The sequence below is a fragment of the Trachymyrmex septentrionalis genome, unplaced genomic scaffold (assembly GCF_001594115.1).
Source record: "Trachymyrmex septentrionalis isolate Tsep2-gDNA-1 unplaced genomic scaffold, Tsep1.0 scaffold74, whole genome shotgun sequence".
Lineage (NCBI taxonomy): Eukaryota > Metazoa > Arthropoda > Insecta > Hymenoptera > Formicidae > Trachymyrmex > Trachymyrmex septentrionalis.
Genome location: NW_017305927.1, coordinates 1738829 through 1751133, shown reverse-complemented (window position 1 = coordinate 1751133; position 12305 = coordinate 1738829). Strand labels below are relative to the sequence as shown.

Here is a 12305-nt window from a genome sequence, read left to right as displayed (position 1 = left end):
AAATTGAATCTAAATTAAAACCACATTTTACCTGTCATTTGTAAATAAGTTGTTCTTAAATAAAATAGTAATTAAGGGGCACATAATTAAAAATCAGTAAATTATTTCGTAAGGTTTTTAACTTAATTATTTCGTTCGAATCATGATTTTTACTTTGTCTAAGACATTTCAAAAGTCTGGCAGGTAGAACATGCATCACATTTCCTTTGACTTCTGTTCTTGTATAGCCGCACCTGGAGTGTTCCCCTACTATTAGCTGCTCAACTTATAACGATGACGAACGTCGACATCATCGTCGATGCCGACCATGACTCATTTTTTCGCTAGCGCCGGCGCGACCGAGTTTCCTCGTCACCGTTCTCGCTAATTACGGTTCTGATTTAAATCATCTTTCCTTAATCAGATTTAAATCAACTTTCCCTTCTGTCATTATCTGGCTTCCGGTAACAGGTACGCATTCTTTTCACCTCCATATCTCGCTCCAGGCTCTGCTGACTGATCGTACCGGCTGTCTTCATTCATCCAACTTCGTCTCTTCGTCTTTTACTCCGACTCCCTCCTGCCGTTTCTGCCTGCTATTTCCCTCTTGTTCCCTCGCGTCTCACGAGGTCTCATAGTTGGAATATCGAACGATCAGACCCTCGTGGTCTATACCTCGTTTTAGCTAACACACTTCTGACACGTATTCTCAGTTGCGGGCATTTAAACAGCTTTTAAAATTTTAGAGTAACTCCCATTTGAAGATATTTAACAATGCAAATATAAGATTTTTTAATTGAACACATTCTTGTGTTTAGATTTTTATCTTTCGATATATAATTATTAATCTTAATTATTAATATATGTATACAATTATTAATACAATTATTAAAATAATGTAGATATGTTATTAATCTTAATTATTTCTATCTTTTGTGTTATAATTATTAATTAATTCCTAATATCCCTTTACTTTTTAAATGTTCATTATTCATATTTATTTTTAACATTTCCAAACATTTTCATGTCAAATTTTTATTAGTTATAAGTTTTTATTGGTTAATAACTTAAATGTGATCGCTAATTCTGCAAATGAAGAACTTTAAAAAATTTCTCAACTGCATCACAAGTGTTTTTCCGTTTGCAGGTGGATGGCTTTTTGCAGCAAACAGATAAGGCTTGTGCATTTATATTCGCATTAAGTTGCGAAATTGCCACGATAAATTATAGTTTTGTAGTTTACTGCTTATTTACACTTAAAATTGCTTGTGTCCGATAATAATTCGCACTACTCTTTATCGTAGCATTTGACGTTCTCAATAAATTCGAAATTCACGATTAATTGATGATTAAATATGTGAGAAAAATAAATGGATTATACTGTGGAGCAAAATAACTCATAAAAGAAAGTGAGAACGTAAGGTTACATCTTCGCAGAAAGACATTTCTCCGAACAGATAAACTGGGTGAAGATAACGATTGGCGCGTTTTCTTAATTGAAGTGTTAAACAGAATTAAAGGCTCATCAATGTCGAAACATTGAGTGACACATCGTTAGCAATTGAACAATATTACTTTTGTCTAAGCGGTCGCGACTTTAAACGGTGCAGAGGTCGAGGACAATGTTACCAGCTGAATTTGTTGTTCTTTTCGACTCGATTCAATTTGATGCAATTAAATATACAATTAAATATAAGCGACGGCTATTTTAATGTTTGCCATTAAAAACATATGAGTAAAATTTTCTGTACCAATGATATCGCTAATATCTAGCTCTCAAGAGGATATTACGCGAAGATACAATCTTGCGGCATATTTAAATTACACTTAAATTAGCTACAAGCTTTTCTACTCACTTATATAAAGATATATTTTCTGACTCGTCGCGCCATAATCAACTCTAAAATATAAAAAAGAATTGCTGATTATGTAATATGACAGGATTTATGTGTATACGCTTGTTGCGCACATAAATCTTGCACAACTTATTAACTCTCTATATTTTCTAAAAAATCGTCCGTCAAAAAGATAGGCGAGGAGATAAGTGTAGCAGTTTTATGTAATATTTTATAATTAAAAATGCAAAAGACAGTAGAGACAAATACAAAAGGCAGTATAATTATGTTAATAATACTGTAATAATGTCAATTACCGAAAAGTCATATTACTAAAAAATGCCTTTTGTGATCAATATCTTTAAAAAGTAATATACGTAGGCATCAAATTTTTTTAAATATACTGTTGTATTATATAATACTAATATTTTCAATAAACTTTTAATTTATAAGGTATTTAATTTATAAAGAATTTTATTTAAATAACAGTTACATATATATGTATATGTATTCAAATAAAATTCTTCATACAATACTTTATAAATTAAAAGTTTATTAAAAATGTATCATATAATACAACTCTCTCTCTCTCTCTCTCTCTATATATATATATATATATATATATATATCACAATGGTAAAATAGAAGGGCTACAAGTCAATTTTGTTAAAATGTTTAATATTTCATTAATGTAATTTTATTCTTATTGAGAGATTCTTTATTTTTATTCATATTATCATTAATTTAAGTTTTTATATATAGATATAGACATATTAACTTTACAATATTTATTTGCATTGATACGTTTTACCTAACACGATTTTAAACTAGTTTAATCTTTGGTTTCATAAATCGTGTGTTTTAATTTTATGCTTGGATAAATAAATTGAAAGTTTTACCTTATCTTTGTAATTTTTTGCAAAAATATGACCCTAATATAAGTTGCGGCTAAGAGAATTATCACGTCAATTTATTCTCTTAAGTCTCTTAATACTTCTTTTTAGAATCATTTTTTTGAGCATATCTTATTTTATTATATAACGATTATTATTTAACGTAAAATATATACACTGAAAATTGACGCAAAAAATTATATACAAAGTGCACAGTCTATTGAAAATGGACACAAAAGATAACACACAAATGAGTAAGAAACATTTCAAGTATGTCTATATTATGTAAAATATTTAATGTTGCTTATACTGGAAATGTAATTTCTCTAATCTATATATTTTAGTCGTGAGTTTATTATATTATTTATCTAAGATTTTATAACGTCATATTATTCATGTAAGATATTATTCATATGCGATTGTTTAAATTGTCTATCAAACGAAACAAGTGTTTGCTTTAGGAATTCATATTGATAGTCGCGCGACACGAAATTGTGCAATTTAAAAGTTTATCAGTGTAAGTAAATAATAATTAGTATGATTAAAACGACAATGTGATATTAGCGTATTAAGGATTGCGAACATAAGGCCGATAACCAGACACGACATATATTGACAAACGAAGCGAACGATGCAGCGAAACGGTTTGACAAGGATGATGAGAGACCAATCTTTCGTCTCATAAATCACACTTCAATTTCATAATATACTTGGATAAACGATCTGGGGAAGTCTTACCATTCGCTGTTGTATCCATCTTGATATCGTTCGATGATCAACAGCTAGTAAATTACTATTTTCTCGTAGTTCTCGGCAATCTGCTTCCTCGTGAGATAAATGTAAACTATCTTCATGCGTTGCACGCTTAACTAATCCTATAACACTTCGAATAGAAAAAATACTGATTTTTTTTTTACAAGAGGTATATATTTTTTTCTTTTAATCCACCAACCACAGTCCATAAAAGTTGATTCTAGTTACACTTTATATCAGATTAGAACGACTACGCTCCGCCCATGTGCATACGTTTCGAAATGGCAATAAACTCTGCAATTTGAAAAATAATTATTGAATGTAGAATTTAGGGGCGAAAACCGTTGGGTTTCCGTCTACATCGTGCTGGGTTTGATAGGTCCACCGCCATTTCATTGGAAGAGTATTTCGGTGGATTTTCGACACGCGGAGCATTTCTCGATCACGCGAGCGCGAAATCGCGATCGAGAAATCGACGACAGTGCGCGACGGCGCATCGAAAGACACTGTGCTCTCTCACCAATACATCACGCCGTCGATCGTTCTCTTTCCACCACACTAGGCAGTATGTGCTACCACCACCATCGGCCAAAAGTCGTCTTCTCTTATCATTATAAGACATTTGCTCGTCAGCCGATTCATCAATGATCTAGATCAACATGATAGTATTGAGAAATTTATCAAAACTATGTTTCGCCGAAATTCCTTCTCAATGATATCTTCTCTGGAGATATCAATACTGATAATTACGGATGCTTTAAGAAAATAGTCCATTTGTAATGATCACAAAAATTAAAGAATATATTTGCGATCGATCCTGATTCGAACACATAATTACTTTTAAAAAAAATTCTGCAATTTGCAATATGCATACTCGTAAACTATACACTTTTAACTTATACACTATGTGGTTTTCTTTATGTCAATTAATTCATCTTAATATGAAATATTAAGGTACAGTTATATTTAAAAAATGAGTTTTATTGATAAAAATATTGTTCCGATTAAATCCAAGTATTAGCAACTTTCAAATAATATAGCAAAATCTGTTCTTTTAAAGTTTCCCCTAAGGAAACTTTTGATCAGTGAAATGAAGAATTATGACATACTGTAATTGCAATCAATTTCACCGAGGCCAAAAAATCCAGTGTTCTGTGCAAGATCTTTTCAGTAAAAGATATTTAATTCTTATCTACTATATCATTTATGTACCTAATTAATAATTAATAATTGATAACTTAATGAAACAAAGAAATGCTTTTTATCTGTAATGTAAATAAAAAGTTTTTCTTGAAATAATACTAATTCATTTATAAGTATAGAAAAAGTACCTCAAAGAATTAAAGCACAGTTAAAGAAATAAAATGGAAATTAATGAAATTTAATTTTGTTAAAGATAGAAATCAAGAGTTCTTATACACGGAAAAAATTTACGTTTGCAACGACTTCAAGATTCAAGTCGTGTGGCGCTGTTACTAATGTGGAACTGTGACAACTCCACACTAGATTAGATACAACTTGTAGGGACGTGTTCGAATTCCTTGGATGCTCTGCGGATGTCACGTTATCCTTGTTATTTACCGAATGTTAAACAAGGATGATAAGACATTTAAGAAGTATCCAAATAGGAATCTGAACACACCTTAGCGTGCGAAGGAGGCGTAAAGTTTCGCTAAAATCGTCGCAAATACAAATTTTTTCCTGTGTGGAACTGTGTCAGCTTCAGGATGGATTCAACACAACGCTTACATGTTACCTGTTGGTATGATTTAATCATACTGTATACTGATCAACTGATGGAGTGACAGCTTCAAAGTGACACAAGCCCGCCTCTTGTAGTGGTGGATAATAGTCACGTGAAATCGTGAAAATTACCGAATCGCGCTATTATCAATGTGGAGTTGTGACAATTCCACACTGGATTCGACACAATCGCTTGTAGCGTGGTCGAATGGCGTTGAAGTCGTTGCAAAAACAATTTTTTCCCATGTAGTACACGATAATTATGAAGAATAAATATAAGGAAATATAAAAAATGAAAAGATTCGTGTTAAAGAAAGATTTAAAATTTCTAAGCATGTCGTAGTATTTCTAAGCACATAACGTCATGAGCGCAATATTCTTACACATATTTCTCATAAAGAGAACATATACACAAAAATGAAGAGGACATATACACAAAAATGAAGAAATGTTCGCAAGAATCTTATCAAGAAAGCGTGAATGTTGACCATGAGGGTTTTTTTATTCTTTAAGGAGAATAATACAATCCATATATGTTTTAGAGGTCGATGTTGAATCAAGTCAGATTCGATCATCGTTCATATAATTTTATCGATCGGGATATAAAATCTCACTATAGCGTCACTCCGTATGCTCAAAATCGAGTAAACGCCCCGATTGTCATGCAGCTATTTAAATAATTAATTAACGCAATAACAATTAAATATATATTAGAATTTTCTCCCATCCCAATCTTTCCATTCTCTCACGCACGCTCTTACGATTTTTCTTTCGTGTATATTAGCGACGGCATTAATTTCAAAATACCGGGTTTACATTTATTTGAATTCGTATCTCATTTTTTTAAAAGTTATTTTACGATAAGCTATACAATATAAAATATAATGGAAATTATTGCCTCTTTTTTGTAAAAATAATCCTTTGTATAAAAATGTATGAAATCATTATTATATAATTTTGTAAAAACAATTATTAATAAATCAACAATTAATATCTCACGATCCAATTATCGTTATGTAAACAAATACGTAGAATTAAAATCAGATAGTAGACTAGGTATCCCAATCGTTCGCTTATAAATGTATATCTACGCACTTTTGTGAATCTCAACCGACTACATTTTGCGAGCGTGGCGAACGAAAGCGACTCTCGTACAATGACGAATTCCGCTTCGATGGACCTAGAAGTTCTTCTTCTTCTCCTTACTCATCAGAATGTTGTCGTGGTAACTGATCTCTTGTCCAGCCACAGCGGGGTGCAAGTAATGCGGTTCCACGTCGATCTTTTCCTTCACGTCCGAGTCCAACACTAAAGAGTGATGTGGTCCGTGATGAAGATGCTGTTGTTGCTGCTGATGTTGATGCTGATGCTCATGCTGATGCTGATGATGATGTTCATGCTGGCCTTCCTTGTTTTCTTGAGTATACTTCTTAATCGTTTCCTTCAATTTTTCCAAGTTGACCTCTTCTTCATATTTAGAAAACAATTCCTTCATATGTGGTTCGTCCAGCTTTTGCGATTCTTTCAATTTCTTGACGAGTTGATGGAACCGCTCATTGATTTGCGTTCCGTTAAATTCTCTTGTTGTATTCTTCGACGCATTTAAGTTCGGATCCAGCAGTAAATCGGGCGTCTCGTGTGCCACATTCACATTCTTGTCCAAATTCTCCTCTGTTAGGGACTGCAGTAAGGTGTTATAGTCCGGCTTGATCTTCGAAGTCTCCATGCAGGAACTGCAGGAACAGTTTGTGATAATCTGCACCTTCTTTTGCATAGTTACTGGATTATTTTGTTCGTCTTTGCAATCTAACGTAACCTGAGAATACGGAATAATTTTCAATAGTTAATTTTTGAATAATTATATTTAAATCTTTTATTTAAAAAATAAACTTTTTTTTTTAGTAAGAATGTAAAATTCGAAAAATTATAAGAAACAAAAAGGAATGAAACAATGTTATAAATAGATATAAACTTTTAAAAACAAGATTAATGATAAAATGTAATTTGTTGTGACTTTATCGATCAATTTTATCAGGTGCATTAAGGATATCAAGATAATAAAGATAAGCGCTAAATATGTTTTTAATCAACGTGATAATTTTCTTCGCATATATGAGTAATTTACAAGAAAATGAGTAACATATTGTAAGAAGGAAACTATAATATAATCCTTATAGAGACACATTTCTTCTGCTAGATTCTTATTAATATTTGTATTTATATATTTTTTGGATCGCTGATTATGAGTCCAAAGTCAAATTGTAGAAATTCAAAATAGTACAATCAATATAGCAGAAAATGGAAAAATTCAAAAATAGAAAAATATTTGTTGAATTTGTGCCATATTGAATTGTGCTTCTTTTATTTACTTTTTCTCTTTATAAGAATTATTAATATTAGAGAAAAGTAATTTTTTAAATGTTTTATCATTTATGCATCATTTAATTGTTTCTAAGAAAAAACACTTTCAATATTTTTATACATCCAAGATTTTTTAAATAAAAAACGATCATGTAAAAAATTCTTAATAAATTATTAGAGTCCGACCGAAATTGGACAAACGCCATATGATTTTCAGAGAATCATTGAAAAATTTCAAAATATTTATGTACTATTTAAAAATTAAGATTTTATTAATATCTTATTATTCCTTAAATTATTGTATATAAGGAATTTCAGGCACTAGACATTGGCGACTTGATGAGTAAAAAAGAATAAAGAAGGAAGGAATAACGTCGGTGTGGTTTGCAGCAATTAGCGTGAATCAGCTGATGATAACATATAGTTTTTTGAATGCTTGTCGGCGCGTTGCAATTTGTACAGTTTCGGATTACTTACCGAAATTTTCTCTTAATTTCGGCCAAAACCGAAATCAAATTGAAACTTTGATCTTTTATCAAAACTGACCGAAACCGAAAACAAAATTTCAGTGTCAAACTCAATAAATTACATATTGCAAATTAAAGTATATTAAATACTTGTTTAAATTTATAGCTTTCTAAATTTATTAGTTTATATGTAGTTTATTGATAAACTCACAGTGTGCCAAACACTATCGAGAGGTTGACAGGAATCGCAATAAGGTCTTATGAGATCTCCAGGTGCGGAGGGTTCACTGTGAGGAACCATATATGAAAAACAAGCACCGACGCAAACGTTATTGTCCAATTCCTGCGAAGAACACTGAGGCCATGTCACTACCTGTTTTATAGGCGTCGTCTTGCACCAACTGTGCTTATCAGGATACAGCACGATATTGTGGACCTAACAAAAATTTAAGTTTTTTTTGTAAGTTCAATTTAATATATGAATAAGAAAAAATATCAGATTAATAATATTAATTCAAAATTATTTTTTTACAGAATTCCAAAAGAAAAAGATCGTTTAATGAATGGATGACCATGGATGGTTAACGAACAGAGACGAACCTTGTGTTCACGATGAGCACTGAGCAGAGCAGAATACATTATTAATAAAAGCATCATCGCGGAAAGCCGCCATATCGTCCCCATGATTTCTGAAACAGTATAAAGAAAGATCGAAGATATCCAAATTTTTCCACTTTATATATTGGACAATGCAAATAAAATAGTTAAGATATTTAGAAGATGAATGATTATAAGTCACAATAAATGATTTTTTTTAGTTATTATATTAAATATACTAAATAAATTAAATAAACATTAATTTATCAATATTCAAATGTATATAATCTAACCTAACTTCATAAAAAATCATCACAACTTAAAAAGGATAGCTTTTAAGGGTCGTAAAACAAAAATAACAAAATAACTTTTAATAAGGTTGAGAAAATATTCTTTCAGCGATACTATTTGATTAATCAATAATTTTCTACCAAGTTAATAAATAGTTTTTTCTTTTTTAGAACTTAATTTTTTCAGTTACAAATGTGAATAGTGACTCTAGTTAATAAATTAAATAAAAGTTAAATTAAACGTTATAAATAATTAAATGACTTAATAATTTTTAATTCAATTTAGTTATCTTAAAACTTTAATTTATTAATTTTTTGTTTTATTAAGTTAAAGTTTTTTTTATCTCTCTAAATGCTAATATATTTTCTATAAAATTTTAAATTAGAGAATTTACATTAGAGAATTAATTTAGAAGGAGCTCAATCTTTGTGTAATTATCGCGGCGCTCATAGTTCAAAGATACGTTGGATCTGTATTTAGGAAATGCTATCAGTGTTATTGCGTTATACTTGTTTTATCTAATGTTATTTTATCTAATAAGTGATAAAGAGAAAGAATAAAAACTTTTTATTTATATAATTTTCAATGAACGTGCAGCGCAAAGAAAAGTACAAAGTTAAACTTTTACAAAATTAAAACAATTACTTATGTAGAAATACAAAAAATTAAATTTTTATTACAAAAAATGTCTTTATTTTTTTTATTTTATATAATTTTAACAAATAAAATATTAAATAAAATATTTATCTGATAATCTGTATTATAATTGTTTTGTTATTTAAAGTAACCTAATTTTAAGAAAAATTAGTATCTGATTTAATAAAATGAACGTTTTTAAAATAAATTTTTTATTTAACTTAAGTTAATTTAATCTCAACGTAACTTTAACTGAGTTAGATTTTTCTTCATTCAATTTTAATTTAACTAATTAATTTTATAAGCCATTAACTTAATTTAGTTTTAAAAAAATATTATATAAATATATATAACTTAACCAACCCTATAACTAACCATTAATGGTTGACTTAAAAATATGGTCTTAAAAATATAAAATTTTTTATCCGAAAGTGAAATTCCCAATATTAACGAAGATACAGTTGATTATGTCGAGCGGTGCACAGCAAAGCTGTACCTTCACGCCGCTGTTAAACTGTTCCGTTCATGAATAGTTCCGTCATTATTTGACGTTATAGTTACATACCTGTACGGTAGATGATATTGACACACAATTTTAATATAGATTATATTTACCGGTTTCGGTTAAAAATCAGTGCGATGTGTTCAAAATACGACGAATAGGGATTGTTGTTGAAACTTTAATTGCGTTTTTCTCAGAATAGTGTTTCCGAAAACGGTGGACACTAGAACTACTACAAAATTAATTCAAATGCTTTGAAATTTGGCTCAGTTATTGTCAATTGAATTATCTAAAGAAATACCTGTGATTTTTGCGATAACTTACATATTTTTTTGTTATTCATATTTTTATGTCAAATTTTTACGAGAAAATTGAACTTTTTTTTTCACGCGTGCACCATTTTCACATTTTTCAATATTTTTTTAATTCTGCCAGGTATTTCTCTAGCAAATTTAATGCAGATTAAAAATAATTTTTTAATTTTTGGCCACAGCGTACCTTGGACCTGTTCTGCTGTTCACCGCGGATGTCTTCACATGCAAGCCTCCAAAAAAGGCGCTGTAGCGTCGCTATTTTGTTTTTTAAAATTATAAACAATAAAATCAATAGGCTCTAAAGAAAATTCTAAAAAATAATAAATAAAATGCCAATTTGAGCCGACACTGGTTATTAGTATGTATTTTATAATATCATTTATTCAAAGTGAATATTAAACGTATACGTTTCGACTTACGGTCAAGGTCCTCTTCAGTACAAAAGATAAATTAACAAAATGATAACGCATACATATATAAACTAAGAACATAAAGAGAAGAGAAAACACGTGATGGTGATGTCTGAGTTAATCTTGGTCATTTAATTACTAAGTTAACTAAAAACAAAAATATTTTGTTTTAAAAAACGCGACCGTCCTAAGATTTATAAATGATTACAAAAATGCTAACATGAAAAAAAATGATAAAAAACTTACATGACTATCAAGATTGAACTAATTTTATAAGGTTTGTTGCACACGTTCCATTAAACTGTTCCATTTATAATGCAAATGTGAATAAATTAAAAAGTTAATATAAATAACAGTAAAAAACTGATTTTAGTTCACTTATATGAAATAAATTTTAAAGATATAAGACACGACATAACTGTTTGGTAGACAGATGTAAAATGAAAGTGAGAGCAACAGTGGATAACAGATGTACTTACAAAGAAAATAAATAAAAATATAAATAATAAGTAACAAAGTATAAACGATATAGATTAGAAGCATTACGTCTCTGAAAATAGATCAATATATAACGGATCAAGAGAAAGTGTATTGTTTTGTAAATTCAGGCCTTGTTTTTGTTTCTTAATGTGTATCATCTCTGATAATAATCTTTTATGTAGAATTTGCTCTTTGTCTAAGATATGTACGTTGAAATTAAAATCATGACCAAAGTCCATCCGATGTTGTGTAATAACAGAAATGTTGAGTTGTGTTTCTATTAATATGATTCTTATGTTCATTAATACGCATTTTTAGACATCTATTTGTCTGTCCAACATAAGATGCATCACAATCTTTACAGTCAATCTTATAAGCTAGGTTGAGAAGATTGAGATAGAACATTTTTCTGAACCTTAATGAATCTATTGAGCTTATTTATGCCTCTATAAGCCATACGTAAAAATGGTACATTTTTAAAGAGCATATTGATTTTTGTGGAAATAAATGATAAGAAAAATTGTTTATTCTTCTTATCTTCTTTGGTTGTCAATTGTTCATCAATAATAAAATCATCAACACGATTAAAGAGATCAAATTGTGTGTAAAGTCTTTTTTTTTTACTTGAAAATATTAAACTTAGAGGATAGCCATTATTCAGCAAGATTTTTATAACTAAGTCAAAATTCTTTTTATGAAAACTCGGATGAGAAAGTAATAAGACTTTATCGATCAAACCAATCGTGCCAATTTTTTGACAAAGAGAATGCCATGAAAAATAATTAAGAAAACGACCTAAAAGTGTAGGTTTACAATACCAATCGAAAGTAAGAGTCTCATCTTTTTTTATCAAGCAAATGTCCAGGAAATTTAATGAATCTCCACTAATTTCCATTGTAAATTGTAGTCGTGGATGGTAAGAATTGAATTTAATAAGAATCTCATCAATATGAGCATTGTCGACAGTTAAAGTAATTTCATCAACATACCATACATAAAACAGTGGTGTCACGGAAAGTTTATTAAACTAACTCTAAGTCCTGA

General features: G+C 29.7%; 1 protein-coding gene across 1 annotated transcript in view; it reads right to left on the bottom strand.

Annotated features, from left to right (window-relative positions):
• Positions 1–6190: 6190 nt before the first annotated feature.
• Positions 6191–12305, bottom strand: part of LOC108754010 — a 16473-nt gene continuing 10358 nt past the window's right edge. The window contains exons 2-4 of the mRNA XM_018496012.1: positions 8632–8720; positions 8243–8467; positions 6191–7019 (exon numbers count right to left, since the gene is read on the bottom strand). Of these exons, the coding sequence (XP_018351514.1) occupies positions 6384–7019; positions 8243–8467; positions 8632–8715 (945 nt within the window). The 5' untranslated portion in view covers positions 8716–8720 and the 3' untranslated portion in view covers positions 6191–6383. The remainder of the gene's footprint in view (positions 7020–8242; positions 8468–8631; positions 8721–12305) is intronic.